The sequence below is a fragment of the Dendrobium catenatum genome, unplaced genomic scaffold (assembly GCF_001605985.2).
Source record: "Dendrobium catenatum unplaced genomic scaffold, ASM160598v2 fragScaff_scaffold_203, whole genome shotgun sequence".
NCBI classification, from domain to species: Eukaryota; Viridiplantae; Streptophyta; class Magnoliopsida; order Asparagales; family Orchidaceae; genus Dendrobium; species Dendrobium catenatum.
Window position 1 is genome coordinate 1,317,809 of NW_021318665.1, and position 16,350 is coordinate 1,334,158.

The window sequence follows — 16,350 nt, forward strand, 5'->3', positions numbered from 1 at the left end:
ATTTTGAGAAGTTTCTTGGAGAAAAATCTGAGGTCATTTGCAGCAAGTTTTCTTTCATATGATTACAACTTAGTTGTGGATTCTACATTAAATGATTTATTTGTTTGCTACTTGGTTTTTGGGAAGCTAAGCATGTGCAGATTTTTCATAGTTGAGGTCCCAAACTATTTTTGGGAATAAGGTACATGCAGATTTTGCATTGTTTCTATGTTCCATGCTATTTTGAGAACATGCTACATGCAGAATTTTACTGTTTTAATACCCCAAACTATTTCGGAGATGATTTATGAGCAGATTTTTGTTGTTTTTGTGTTCTAAAATGTTTTAGAAATAATCTATATGCAGATTTTTACTTATTTGAAATTCCAAACTGCTTTGGGTATGGATAAAGTGCAGTTTTTATGTGTTTTAAGCTCCGAACTGTTTTAAAAATAAGATATATGCAGATTTTTGTTCATCATATGCTCTAAATTATCTTTGGAGATGAAAGTCGGGAAGTGTTCGTGTAATATATATATATTATTATATATATATATATTATATATATATATATATATATGAAATTTTTAGTGCATATATGTATTCCTGGAAAGATTTTGGCAAAGCTAACATGTTATAATGATTTGCAAGGGTTGATAACTTCTTGTGATAAACCATGTGGTGTCAAAGTGCATTGTAAGATTGTTTTTCTTTGCGGCAGATTTTCTAATGGGTTATCTCCTTTACCTTTACACATTAATGAAATGACAAGGAATTGAGGCTAGTTTATGGAAATCAGTTTTGCCATGCGTCTCCTCCTTTCCATTCTTCATATTGAACTTTTGCAAATAGTAAATTACCAAGTTTTAAGATATTCTTGTGATGAATTGCATTGTGTTGAAATTTTCTTGTAGAGAGCTGCAAATTACATGTAGGAAAGCTTCCCAAATTGTTCTTTAGTTGAAAGCTCTACGGAAAGTTTTGCGAACTTTTTTGTGTGTTACGAAAGTTTTGCGATAAATTTTGCGAATATTTGGTAACGAAGAGTTTTATAAAATTTTTCTCATTAGAAAGTTTTAATAAATATACCCCACTCCAAATAAAAGAGAAGGCACTTGATTGTTTTGTGTCGGGAGGAGTTTTTGTAGTCAATTGTTGCAAGATTTTCGTATGTTATTTCATTTGAAATTTTTCATGAGTGTTTTTGAATTCATAGCTTTATGATTAGCTTGATGTGTTAGATTCATTGATGTCTTTTTAAGAACGAAGTGATATTTCGTGGGGGGGATGTGTCTTTCTTCTTGTTGCACTTGTTTTCTAGATGATTTTGGATTGTGGGTAATAAGAGCACGTTGTTTTTGGGTTCTAAGTGAAAAGTCATTTTGGGTTTTATTTTTAGGGGTTTGTTTCTCTTTGTCGTTTAGAGCTTTGTTTAGAGGATATGTTTAGTTGTTTGAGTTGAGTCTTGTATCAAGTGCCTTATTTGGATTGTGGGAACATCAAAGGGCATTGTTAATGTTATTCTCGGATACACTTGACTTCATAGAAGTGTGTCCAAAACAACAATGCCTACATTCCTTTTTATTTCCGATTTTCATTCTTTTTTTTTTTTTTTAATTCCACTGCTTTGCTATAGATTCTTAAGTTTAGTGCACACTCGTACGAAGTCCTAGAGGGTTAGAAAACAAAACTTCCTTTTGATCCTACAACTTTAGTGACATCTAAGGACAAAAATTAAGGATTGAGTCTTAGAAAACATAGACTTAGGAAGCATGCTCCTTATAGGATAGAGACATCAAATCAAACTTAGCGACACGTTTCCCTAGGTTTAGTTCTTCTTAATCCATTAATAATCAACAAACCATTTATAACCTAACTCTTAAAATGTGTTAAAATATTCAATTCTTAATCAAGTTATTGTTAATATTCGTAATAATTAAACTATAAACCTAAGACATAAATCTAAATCAAGTTTAACAAATCTAATAATAAACCCCTAACCAATCTAAAGTTTAAAAGCTGTAGACAAAGAATTAGGAGATTAAATATGAAACTAAATTTCTTAGGATAAAAGACTTCTAAAGATCAAACCTTAGACTAACCTTATAAAATCAATAAACAAACCCCCTAATACATAACAACCACTCCAAAGATGAAGTTTATTGGATGGACTACTCCGGGCTGCGGGGCTAAGTGTCCTAAGGAGGCCTGGTTCCTCGAGCCTGGTGGCACAACGCCACGAATGGATTCAATGGAGTGGCAAAACTTTAAAATTAGTTTCTTAACTGGCTTAAGTCAAATCTTGATAATAAATCATTTAATCTACCTTTTTCTTTTAATTTACAACAAACAAAATAATCAATCAAATCCTAAAATACAATCTCTAAAATCAATCTTAAAATATTAAGATTTAAACTTCAATATTAATTTCTCTTTTGCCTTTTAACAAATCAAATGCAAAATCTAACTAAATCATCCTATATAGGATCTATCCAAAACTGCACAGCCTAACACACCTTAGACTATTTTGGTTAGGACACGACTTGTAGCCCTAGGTTAGGCTTACATTTTCTTTTGTTATTCAGTATTTATCACGCACATGCTTTTAATATGCTATTATTATGCTTCCTGTTGTTACATTCTTACTTACATGCATTTTTTTTTTTTTTTTGAATGGCATCTACGCTCATTTGTGTATTTTTCTTTCGTTTTGTCTTGCGAGGTACATTTGGATGACTTGTCCGCTTGAAGCTTTTAAGTGGCTGCGCCACAATCTGGAATTGCTTGCTTGGAGCTTTAAGTGCAGCGCCACAAATCAGGTATATGATCTCTGCAACTTGTAAAGCAATTTTCTTTTAATTATATATCGAAACTGCTACACTTCACACACAACTTGTTAATAGGTATTCTAGCATGGTAGGTAGCCAGCCATAGGGTAGTTCACTAACGAAGCTTTGCCCATAGGTCAAAGCTTGCCCCCTTCTGTGAGCCCTAGAGACCATTAGGTCATTTAAGGCCTGTAGAAGTAGGCCACCTATTATGCCGGTTGGCATCGTTGTTTTCCCACACGAAGTGGGCATCGTTGTTTTTCTGCTAGGATTTTTGGCCTTTTCCGATTTTGGGTATGATACCCCCCTCCCCTTTTCTTTTTTTCTGTGAGCCTTAGAGACCACTAGGGTCATTTAGGCCTGTAGAGTAGGCCACCTATTTATGCCATTGGGCATTGCTGTTTTCCCACACGAAGTGGGCATGACTAGTGATGATTTTCCGTACGGGTACCTTGCCTGGAGGGTACCCTTAGATGTGTTTATTTACTTTTTCTGTATTCTGGATGTCATGCATACATCTTGTTCTTACACACTTTTCTCCACAAGCACACTACATGCATGCATTGCATTAGTGGACCTAAGGACATCCTTAATTGTACACTCTTTTCATGCATCATATGACGCTAGATATACTCCTTTGCATATTACAGAGTTTCAAAAAATCCTTGGATTTTTTCATTTAGGGGATTTAGGGGGGGGAAACCCCCCTTTACCCATCTTTCATACAGACTGGACAGCATGGATTTGATACGATTAGGTGGATTTAGCTGGCTTCCTTTGTCAGACAAGGAATAAGTCCAGATTGCATTAGTTAGGTCGTAGATGTTAGTGTTGTGCGTACAACACTACATCTTTTATAGATTTAGGGTCCAAAGGTGAGGGGTACGAGTATACCCCTATACACCTTATTGGTGGGTAAGCTTTCCTTCCTCCTGAAAGCTATAAATCCTACCCATCCGCGTCACACAGATGACGCCACTTCCTTCTTTCTCTCGTGCATGTCTGAGTGCGTTGTCCTTCTTTTCTCCAGTTTTCCCTTCTTTAGACCGGCCGGGTGTTGAATGAACCATGTGTGATCGATTGAGCCAAGTTGGGACCTTCTTCCTCTTTGATTAGGAAAGCCTAGAAACACCTTTGCACTAAACCCAATTGAGAAGATAATATAACATCCTTAATCGAGAGTTTTCCTAAGTCGAGGCTTAGGATGTAATTAACTACGGGGGCTTGCGCCCGTAGGAAACCGATCCCCACAATCAAATAAACCCTATTCGGTGCTGATGTATCGAATAGGGGAAATCTCGTGAATTTTGGGTTATAGATATTATTATCCATCGAGGTGTGTAGGTGAAAGCCGCTATCCTCCATGGCTAATCGTATCTATAACTCCATCTGCTCTTCCATCGGCCTGCTTGTGCCGAGTGTAAAGGCCTACGACCATTTTGTCCCTCGGGATAGTGTGATCGTATCCTTTGCATTCGAACCACACGAGCGGAATCCTTTCGGAGACCCACAGCAACTTTCTAGCACAAAAATTTCTAATTCAAAAAATTTTTGTACTAAAAAGTTAATTGAGAAAGCAGTAAGAAAGCTGTCCCAAACGTAGCCTGAGAGACTTACTTTATACTGCATGTCACATTGAAGGATGACCTAATTGGGTCAGAGAGCTGATATGGGGAAACTTATGTGCTATGTGGCTCAAAAAGTTACCATAGAAAAAGAGAGCAAATTACACAAAAGAATGAATCTGATGTTGGTAACCTTAGTGCTTCTTTGCATGCTAATGAGAAGAAGGATCATAACTAAGGTTTTATCTGAGATAATTTTGTCTGTTTTCAAAAAAAAATTGTGCTATAAAATTGTTGTAACAATTAGGTTTTGATATGAGTTCAAAATTAAATTTTTGGAATGACTTAGAATAATTAATACAAAAAATACCTTTTGAAGAAAAAAATTTTATAGGATGAGATTTAAATGGACATGTTTGTAGAGAGGTAGATAATTTTAATAGTATTCATGGTGGCCATGAGTTTGGAGCGACAAATGATGATGACAAGACCATATTAAATTTTTGTCTAGCTTATGATTTTTTAATTGCTAATACATTATTTAAGAAAAGGAATGAGCAACTCGTCACTTATAAAAATGGATATTGTACAACTTAGATTAATTCTTTTCTTATAAGAAAATTAGATCATTTAGATTGTAAAAATTGTTAAGTTATTCAGAGTAAAAATGTATGTACCCAACATCGATTATTAGTTTTAGACTAAGATAAATTGGCAGAAAAAAAAAAAGTGAAACGATATTCTAAGATTAAATGGTGACATTTAAAGAATATTATCAAAAAAATTATTGAGAGTAAAATTTTAGATCTTAAGATTTTGTCTGTGCATGAGGATGCTAATGTTATGTGGAAAAAAGAGACAAGTGATATTAAGAATATTGCAAAAGATGTGTTTGGAGTTTCAAAGAAAAAAACTCATAATAGTAAAAATAATTGGTGGTGAAATCCAAATGTACATGATAAGATTAAAAATAAGAAGATTTGTTATAAAGATTGGTTTAATTATAAAAACTTTGATAATTGGGAAATGTTTAAAGATGCACGTAAGGAATCTAAGAAAGCAATATGTGATGCAAAAACCTTAGCTTTTAGTGATTTATATAATAGATTATATACTAAGGATGGAGAAAGATATATGTATAAGTTTGTCAAACAAATAGACATGAGTAGTACGAATTTAGTTCAAGTGAAGTGTATAAAGGATGAAGATCAAAAAGTAATTTTCTTATAAGATGATATTCAACAAAGGTGAATGAGATATTTTGCTAAACTTTTTAATGAATAATATGAAAATACGATTCACTGTAGTGACTTTAGCACCCGAAATGAAAATAAAGATTTCTGCTTTTATAGGTTTATTAGTAAAACCGAAGTTTTAGAGGCTTTAAAGAAATTGAAGGGTGGAAAAGCTGTTGGACCTGATAATATTCCAACAGAGGTGTGGAAATGCTTAGGGAATGAAGGAATTTCTTGGCTTACTAAACTTTTTAATATTGTTTTGAAGACTAAAAATATGTCAGATGAGTGGAGAATGAGTGTGTTAATTCATATTTTTAAGAATAAAGGCGATGCAAAAGATTATATGAATTATAGAGGAATTAAGTTAATGTGTCATACTTTAAAACTATGAGAGCGAGTTATGGAGCATAGGTTGCGACGTGATACTAATGTTTCTCAAAATCAATTTGGATTCATGCCGGGTAAGTCGACTATGGAAGCCATACATTTATTAAGAGGTTTGAAGGAGAAATATGGAGAAAATAAGAAGGATCTACAAATGATATTTCTTGATTTAGAAAAAGCATATGATAAAGTTCCAAGAGAAGTGCTATGGAGCGTTCTTGAAAAGAAAGGAGTTAATAACGCTTATATTAAAATCATTAAAGATGTGTATGCAATAGCTATTACTTGTGTTCAAACACAAGGTGGTTTGACCAAGTATGTCCCTATTTTGGTTGGGTTACATCAAGGATTAGCCTTAAGCTCATATCTTTTTGTTTTAGTCATGGATGTTCTCACTAGACATTTGCAAGAGGATGTACCTTGCTATATACATTTTGCTGATGATATTCTTCTTGTTGATAAGACTAGAGAGGGAATTGAAGATAAACTTGAATTATGGGGGTCAACCTTAGAGTCTAAAGGTTTTAGCTTGAGTATATCTAAAACGGAATATATGGAGTGTAATTTTAGTAGTAATAGACCTAGTGAGGGGATTGCGACTTTCAGCGATAAAGTCATTAATAAGAATACACGTTCTAGATATCTTGAATATATTGTTCATAGTGATGGTGAAATAGATGGGGATATTCAGCAGAATTCAAGTTGGATGGTTAAAGTGGATGAATGCATTGGGCTTATTGTGTGATAAAAAAGTATCCCTCAAACTTAAGAAAAAATTCTATAAGATAGTGGTGAGGCCTACAATGTTTTATGGTGCTGAATGTTAGCCATTAAAAGAGAAGCATAATACTAAGTTAAGTGTGGCAGAGATGAGGAAGCTCAGGTGGATGAGTGGCTTTACCCTTATAGATATGATACAAAATGAGCATATTCGTGAAAAGGTTGGAGTAGCTCCAGTAGAAGATAAGATTAGAGAGATGGATGGTTTGGTCAAATAAAACGGCGGCCTTCCGATGACCCAGTTAGGAAAGTAGAGGTTTTAGATTTAACTTATGTTAAGAAAAGTAGAGGCAGACCTAAAAAACTTGATTAGAAAATATTAGAAATGATCTTTCTTTATTAGATCTAAATGATAATTTGACTTTTAATAGGACACAATGGAGAAAAAGGATTCATGTAAATTGGCCGACCCCACGAAGTGGGATAAAGGCTTGATGTTGTTGTTGTTGTTGTTGCATTCCACAAGACCCATTTACGGCAAAGTAAAATCTCACGAATTGATATAAAATCTACAAAAAAAAACATAAGTTTAATAGCTTTAATATCATTTTTCATCCACTTCTATATAGTCTATTAAATACAATCATAATTTTACAATATGCAGGATGAATTCACCACACGATTGACAGATGCAACATTGAGCCAGAGATCTAAAACAAATTTATGAACACAAAATGTTGGGAGAGTAAAGCAATGACAAATTTTCTGCATAATGTATGTTGCTTTCTTTGTCATTATCTGCAATACATCAACATTGTAAATTGCATCTTGATCATAATGTTGCATGTTATATGTCATAGATGTTTTCTTTGTTATGGAGCTGGTTCAATATATTCATAGAAAATGATCCATAGGAAACTAAGTTCAAAACCAAGCAAGGACTTTACGAATGGGTGCTTGTTTCATTCAATCTATTCGATGCACCAGCGAATAATATTCTGAGATCATATATAGAGGAGTTTATGACCGTGTATATGGATGACATTCTCATCTGCAACTAAGACATAAGAGGAGCTTCTTGTGTTAAATCTCTTAAAAGAAAATCACCTATACTTGAATTTGAAGAAATGCGACTTCAATAAGAAGGCACTGTTATGCTTGGACTTCAAAATGTTATATTCTCTTTATTTAACACACTGCACTCAGCTTGCTCTCTTCTTGATCTTGATCTAATCTCCTATGGTCCTAATCAAGCTCCAAAATATACAAACAAAAAGGTACACTATAAAGCTAAACTCACCAAATAATTTCATAGCAGAGTATGAACAGAATGGGAAACATTTAACATAATGACTTATGATGGAAAGCAATCAAATAAAAAACTTTAATAGCAAACATATAATGCCCTGGGCTTATAAGATTAATAAAAATACAAAAATAACACGTTAGAAGAAACTTTGAAATATGGTTAGCAAAGCATCCTGTGAAATGCTATTAAGCGCTGAAGGTGGCAATAGCATCCATCTCTTCCTGCAATAGTAGGGCATCTATGAAAACATCTAAGCTCTCACCTTCCATGACATCCTCAATGGCATGTTGAGTGATCCCAACACGGTGATCGGTGACTCGTCCTTGAGGAAAATTATATGTTCGAATCCGCTCTGATCGATCACCGCTTCCAATCTGTTCTTTAAAAAACAAATTGGAAAACCTTTAAGCCCATAATAGCGAGATGAACATCTCACGAGGAATAAATGGGCACTTGCCTGCTCTGAGCGGAGTTTTGAACGGTTCATGTGAAGTCTGGACCTTTCAATTTCATATAGTCTGGCTCTTAGCACTTTGAGTGCTTTGGCCTTATTCTACAAGAGATGAGGTCATGTACAAGTTAATAGTAACAAGCCATATAATATATATTTGTCAATAAACACGAAAGAAAACAATTTTTTGCTATGAGAATGTTGGGTCCGTTTGGGGCAGCTTTTCATAATTTTGCTTTCTATAAAATTATCACAGGTCTATTTAGCTGCCACTTCTTGTAGTTTCTCAAACATTTATGTTGTAGGAAGCCACATTTGGCAATCATATATGCAAGAATGTGATAACTATAAGAAAATTGCTATCCAACTTTTTAAAAGAAAAAAATCTAAAATAGCTACCTACATTAGATGTAAAAAAATCGTGTTTTTCACAATAATTCTACAATTACTTATAAAGAAAGTTGCAGCCGCCACAAATGAACCCAGAGTCTTTAATGAAAATCAAGATGTTGCTAAATACCATATGTTGTGATCTTTCATCTTGTATTGCCACTGCAATTCCAGTTGGAATATGAGTAATTCTAACAGCACTGTTTGTCGTGTTCACAGATTGGCCCCCACTTCCGCCTGATCTGTAAGTATCAACCCTCAGATCCTCGTTACGTACCTGGACGTCAACCTGCATAATCACCATAGAAAATGTCTGTCAGAATGCTAGTCATTTGAATATACATAGAACAGACATATTTGGAAAATATAAGTTGGCTATCTTGATGTAAGAAATGATACCAAATGTTAGAGAAAGAGATTTATCAACTTTTAGAAAATATTAGAAATTATTCTTTTTTATTAAATTTAAATGAGAATTTAACTCTTGACATAACAAAATGGAGAAAAAAGATTTATGCAGCTGATCTCACATTATAGGATATAGACTTGATGTTGTTGATGTTGTTGTTGATGTTGTTGAGATATGCTCATATTCAGTGGCGGAACCCTTAAGGGCCCGGGGGGGCAATTGCCCCCCCTAAAAAAATTAAAATTTTGTGTATAATATGGATTTTTAGGTAATTTGTCCCCCTCCATCTTTTTTTTACTCTTTATTATTGGAATTTTTAGGCAATTTCCCCCCCTAAAAAAATTAAAATACTATGATCTTTAGAAGATTGCCCCCTAGCAAAATTATACATATTGTATAGAGGTGTTATTACAAGGGTTTTAGGCAATTGCCCCCCTTTAAAAGTTTTAAAATATTATGGTCTTTAGGCAATTGCTCTCAGCATAATTAAACACATTCTATAGAGGTGTTATTGTTAGAGAACGATGAATCAAATACAAAGAGAAATAGTAAAGAGAATCTAAAAATATCCTTACAACAAAAATTTGTTCCGGTCGAACCCCGTTAAGGGGCGCTGTCCCCTTGAACCCCCGACACATTATGTTGAGGTGTCACCTTTTTTTTTTAAAGTACAATTGTCATTATATAAGTTGTTGATAATATTTTTAAAATGTATTATGTATTCAGGTACAAATGAAAAAAAAATGTATAAATTTTTACTTATAGGTTTGCCCCCCCTAAAAATTAAGGCTGGTTTCACCCCTGCTCATATTAAGAAAAACTTCAAATAACTCAGGATATATTTTTCTTTCTATTTCTACCATCTGAATGAAAGGAACACTAATTGTTTCTATGATTTAATTTTATCAACCTTGAATATTCATGGGTTCACAATCCTGAAGGGGAGAAGTCATCAATGATCAATCTTATTTTGATAGATTGGTACTTTCTTTGGATTATCGCAATCTTTTCTCACCCTCTACTTTGATTTATTTGACTTTTTATGAGTATTTTTTTCGTTGTTCTTTTATCTTTTGTAATTGTAATTTTTTTTCTTTCAATGAGAGGGTTACTATTACAATTATAATAATTGTAAATTTGATTAAAAAATGAATAATCTAATTAAGTAAATATGCATTTTTTAAATACAAAATCATGTTACTGATATGGCTAGCAAAAGTATCAATTGGTGGCTAAAATATTAATTTAACTTGAGTAGTATGAGACAAATTTAGTCCAAACATAGACACTGAGTTCGTACAATACAAGTTGACACCATTGGTGTTTAGCATATTTCTCCAATTTGGGGGAGGGAGGTCGCACGTGAGGGGTTATTTCTTGGTTTAGACCTCACACCCAAAAATCAACTTCTACTACTCCAAAACAATTATATCAAAACAAATTGCTCTTAAATAAAAACGTAGGTGAATGGTCCTCACCTCATCAGCCTGAGGAAGAATAGCAACCGATACCGCGCTAGTATGGACACGCCCTGACTTCTCTGTCAGGGGCACTCGCTAGCAAACAATAGAAAATAAATTACTGAATTTCATATAATGCAACACTTCAGGATAGTGATGATTTAGATTCAGAAGTAAGATCTAAAAAACACCTGAACCCTATGAATGCCACTCTCAAACTTGAGTTTCCCATATGCACCACATCCAGATACTGTTCCACTAGCTTCCTGTGATCAAAAAGTTAGTTATGGTAAACAACAGAATGCTTTATGATCCAACTAAAAAATATAAGATTCACTACGAGATCTTAAATGCAAAGTTGAAGATAGTGAGCTTGAATTCCTTTACAGAACTTGAATATAAAAGTTTAGAGCAAATTTGGTAGCAGATACAGAACTACAGAAGTAAATAGAAACCTTGTATCCTTTCAAATCAGACTCCATTATGTCAATAATTTCAAATCTCCATCCCTTTTTCTGGGAATATTTCTCATACCTGATATTCCAGACAGACACAAACTGCATAAACAAAAGCACTCACTCATTGTACATTAAAAGATTTAAAAACATACATCTTGAATATATCCATTGCAAATAAAGATGCCTCTTCTCCCCCAGTTCCTGTAAGAAACAATTACAGGTTATAAATTGGAAAGAATTTTTAAGTGAGAAACTGACCTTCCAACTAGAGATCAAAATGTATGCAACCTGAAAACATCATATTACCTGCTCTCACCTCAAGAATACAATCCCTCTCATCGGCTTCATCCTTTGGGAGCAATAATTTAAGCAGCGAATGAAATAATCTTTTCTCTTCCTCAAAAGCCTCAGCTAATTCCTCAGACGCCATATCACGCATATCTTTATCTTCAGAACAGTCAGACATTAATGACTCCAGACTAGTAATCTCCTAGAAATTAGAATGTTAAGTTCTTAAGCTTAGAAAGCATACTCTTAAGATTCAAATTCACTTTACAATTTAAAACTGTGGTAATATTTTTAGTCATTAGAATTACTAATTGACCAAGATCTAGAGAAAGGCCAAAGGTGCAAGGAAATTATAGGACACTTACACCTATGGCCATTGAAATAGACCATAAGTTGTTTTCATAATATAAAGAGTAATAATGTTATGTCGAAAAGCAAGGCAAATAACAATGGTTAAGAATTAGTAAGAAAATTAATTTGGACTCAACGAGAAACATTTCATGAAATAAAAAAGAAAAAAGAAAAATTGCGTGGAAAACAGTGACTAAAGTCTATGTTCTTACAGGTTCCATTCTGCATAATCCAACTCAACTGACAACCATTGGATCTTGGATGCCATGAAGGAAGCCGCCAGATCATTTAGATTTTCTCAAATGAAGCATACTTGTTTTATATTTATAATAATTAAAATAACATTTACATTCGAAGCTTTTAACTGCACAACATATTGTTAAATTGGTAGTTGTAAAACTAAGCTTGATAATAATACCGCAATGGCCATTATCAATATGAAGAAAGATCACAATAAGTACATCAATTTCAAAAGTTTTGAATCTAACAAATACATTTCATCTCACAAATATGATTATTCAGAACAAACCGCTTAAATGCTAACTTACAAGAACTTCTAAGAGTGGCAAGACATTTCAAAATTATACATGTGAAGAGAAACATAATGAACATACCTTCCTTTTGGCCCTCACTTCCTTAATTAGTTCCAAAGAGCTCCCGAGTTTCCGGAGCTCCTTGTTAGCTCTTGAATACTCAGTTGATGTGACTGCTGGCTGTCTTCATGACATCAGAATCATAAAATGGAGGCATAAGCAGGAGGTTAATTTATTTATCATTCAACACTGTTGCAGCATAGCAAATACATAATGGCTGTTAATGGAGGCTAACTCACACCCGTTTATTATGTTTTACATCACTTTAGTGCAATTAAAAGTATAGCTATAGTCAAATACAAAGGATAGAAGATGAACAAGTATTATAGAAATTCTTTCTTATTTTGGTTGTGGGTTGAGGGGGAATAGAAATGCCTGTATAGTTGCATATAAACATTATATATTTAACACTAAATTAAAATAGATCTATTCTCCCAGTTATGGCCAAGAATGCATGGGAATATTGAAAAATTGTAATGCAACAAGAATGAAATTTGATAGAACAAATCCCAGGTTGCATCATCTCATCTTTTAACCCAAATAAAGAGGTTGGTCTCTAAAAGACGGTTTGGGACACTGCAACTACAAATTTGTAACACCTAAATGGTTAGAGATGAGAATTAAAAAAAAAAAAAAATTTTGACCAAAATCCATGCTGGTGCATCAAAGCACAAGTTTGTATTTACAAGACCACAAAATGTAAAAGAGTATATTATATCTTTAGTTGAAATTTTATATTTTGATACTTACAGTAAGTATGGTAAATAAAGCCATTTATATGTAAATTCATATATGCAAGTATTCATAAACATGTGCAATTATTTAAAAATGCATGCCTACTCTGAAAATCATGAAACCCAGAGTTGTTAGGTACCTGGTTAATTTGATCATGAAGAAAAGCACTTTTTTGCTCTATTGCTATCATACTTTGTTCCACTATCTTAAGGAGATCTGGGGAAAGGTGGACAGTGATTTCTACAAAGAATAACAAGGCAATCATGAAAAAATAAAAGAAACATTGTTTTAACCATACGAAATCAAAGATCAAGATACACCTTTTTTCAATTAGCCATTTTTTTTCTATACATCATCGAAATTTATGACATGTTAGCTAATTTACAAAAAATTATCAAAAACAAATTAAAAATATAGCATTTTGGTATCAAATATTACCTAATCAAAATCATTAGCAGCAGTAGCCGCCTCAACTAAAGTATGAAGGATTGTCTCATGAATCCATCTTCAAAATCCATCCGGAAAAGAGGTTTTGGTGTAAGCTATATCATCTCATATCATAAAAGTGTTATCTTCAAGAATCCACATCATAAAATGACTAATTTCCTAGGCCAGTCATAGGATGCATAAGGCAGCAGCCAAAGAAGATGGATTGAAGGTTGTAAAAGGAATAGAAATAATACTGTAATAAACAGTATTCAATTTGCGAATGATGCCCTTATATTCGGTGGATATTCTAGATCTTAAGTTTTGGCTCTTAAAATTATTTAGCTTCTTTTCCATGAGATTTCTAGCCAAAGAATTAACTTATTTAAATCTTTTTTCATTTAACATGATGGCTACAAAGAGAAAGGTCTAATGATTGCCAAAGCGTTGGGTTGCTCTTTGGTATCACGTCCTTTTAAATATTTGGACCTCCCTCGTGGTTCTAAAACTTTACGGAAAGATCTTTGCAATCCAATCATTACAAAAATTCATAAAACATTAGCTTCTTAGAAAGGCAAATTTCTTTTGAAAGGTGACTGATTTGCTCTTATTAATTCAAATTTATCCATTCTACCTTATTTTTTCTCTTTAATCTAGGTACTCAAATGCGGCATTAATAAAATTGATAGATTTAAATTTTTTATAAAGGGAATGCAAAATACAGTGAACAAAACTTGGTTAATTGGAATAACAATTGTAGACGTAAAATTTTTAAAGAGCTTGGTGCGAAGAACCTTCATATTATGAATAGCTCTCTTCTTTCAAAATGGATATGAAAATTTATTCAAGTGAAGCCAGAGTCATTTGATATGTATCATCAAAAGGAAGTGTTGACATTTTTTTTTTCGCATTGACCAAGCCCCGATTGAGCCGATTCAAGCCCGACTGAGCTTGATCGCGCTCAATCAACTCGATCGAGCACCGTCGAATGCAAATTGACCAAAATTGAGCCCTAATTTAATTAAATTAAGCTCAATTTTATCAAATTAAAATCAAATTGGTCCAAATATAACCCAATAGAGCCTCGTCGAGCCTCATCAAACCAAAATTGATGTCAATTCGAGCCCAATTTCGCAAAAATTGGCTCAGTTGGACCTAGTCAGACCCGAATCGACCCAAATGGATTTGAATTAGGTCCAATTTGGACCCAATTTCAGCCCAATTAGTCAAATTCAAGTTCATTTGACTTACCAAATCAGGAAAATCACATAATCCGGATGAAATTAAATCATCGGCTTCTATATTTGTTTTCTACCTCTTTTCTCGTTGCTGTAGCAGGGAGATCCTGAAAGAAGAACATTTTAGGCAGCCTGTATCCCTTGATTTTGCGTATAGAGAGAGCGGGAGATGAAGAGAGGGATTTCATTCAACCTTACTTGTTGTGTGCATCCAGATTGAGCATGAGAGAGGGAGAAGAGGAACCGTTCAGTCCAACTTGCAAGCCTCCCGCGTTCAAAAGAAGAGGCGAAGGGAGAAGAGCCTTTGTGCGTGCCTAACAGAGTGGATCGAGCGAAGGTAGAGGGTCGACCAACCCTCTACGTGCAGTTTATGTACCCAGCTAAGGAGGTGGAGCGGAGACTCCCGTTCGGCCTGCTTGCGACGTCTGATCCAGCAAGAGAGATAGTAGAGAGGAGTGGAGGGTCTCTTTCTTCCCTTCATGCGTCTTCTTGCGATCAATCGGTCCATCCGAGTGAGGAGGGCAAGAGGAATTGAGCATACATCCTAGCCGACCTAACCAGACAATGACACACAACTCTTGTTCGTGCGTCTGGAAGCCCGATCGAGCAGGACATGAACCCGCAAGTGTAGCCAAGCTTGATCAAGCAGTGTGAAGGGGTCGTCAAAGTACTTGGAGGCCGTTTGCTTGCTGTAGGAACCCCTTCTTCCTTCCATTCCAACCCCAGTGAGATTATGATGGTGAAATCAACTTTCGGGAGCATTCAAGCAAGTGGAGGCAGCAATCCAGAGCTTTTGGACAGCAAATTTGCCTTCCGAAGGAGCTTGGACAGCAGCTTGCCACTTCTCTTTTCCATTTTCTCGCCTTTTACAGGGCGAGTGGATTGTTGTCTACGACGTGATAGCCCGGCGAGGTAAAACTCCTCAAACTTAGGCAAAATCTAGGTCTCCAAGCCAATGTTTTTATGGTTGACACTCTCCATGTCGTAGATCTATAGAAAATCTCGCATTTAAATTTCAAACCCAAGAAAAATCCTGCGTTTGTTGTCCTCTCCACAAAACAATGAAAATCCGGCAATTTTCGCTTGTTTGCTCTCAAGAGCAAGCCCGAGGAGGACTCCGAAGCACGTATTGTTGTTGGATCGGTGTTCAACAACCTCCAAATGCATGAAATAGCATCATGTTGCCTTCCAACGCCTTTGCCTACAATCAAAACCTAGGTTAGATGTTCAATTCCAAATCAAACATCAATGCTTGGGATTTCAAGGGTTTCACACTCACCACCAATCCAATGTTAATATCATGACAAAATTGGCATGTATACATTTAGAAGAGCTTGCATGCTAACATTGGAGAGCCTCTAAAAGTTTGGTGAGTATGTATGATGGATTTGTTTGATTAAAAGATTATATATGTATATATATATATGATTAAATCAATGTGAGATTCACCACAGACCCTCAAGGGTCTATGTTGTAAATTTTACAATACATATGATCAAATGAATTCATGATCATCATCTTCATCAAA

The 16,350-nt window shown here is 34.5% G+C and overlaps 1 protein-coding gene across 4 annotated transcripts in view; it reads right to left on the reverse strand.

Moving 5' to 3' along the window:
- Nucleotides 1-7,288: 7,288 nt before the first annotated feature.
- The window catches only part of LOC110099190 (peptide chain release factor 1), a 15,801-nt gene continuing 6,739 nt past the window's right edge, over nt 7,289-16,350 (reverse strand). Inside the window, exons 2-12 of one of the 4 annotated variants that reach the window (XM_028692973.1) lie at nt 13,298-13,398; nt 12,445-12,543; nt 11,498-11,681; nt 11,344-11,392; nt 11,189-11,267; nt 10,925-10,999; nt 10,752-10,829; nt 8,995-9,153; nt 8,481-8,576; nt 8,197-8,397; nt 7,289-7,771 (exon numbers count right to left, since the gene is read on the reverse strand). In XM_028692973.1, the coding sequence (XP_028548806.1) occupies nt 8,209-8,397; nt 8,481-8,576; nt 8,995-9,153; nt 10,752-10,829; nt 10,925-10,999; nt 11,189-11,267; nt 11,344-11,392; nt 11,498-11,681; nt 12,445-12,543; nt 13,298-13,398 (1,109 nt within the window). In that variant the 3' untranslated portion in view covers nt 7,289-7,771; nt 8,197-8,208. Of the gene's footprint in view, nt 7,772-7,992; nt 8,398-8,480; nt 8,577-8,994; nt 9,154-10,751; nt 10,830-10,924; nt 11,000-11,188; nt 11,291-11,343; nt 11,393-11,497; nt 11,682-12,444; nt 12,548-13,297; nt 13,399-16,350 lie in introns of those variants that run through there. The other 3 variants (XM_020826271.2, XM_020826273.2, XM_028692974.1) reach the window with 3 other exon arrangements.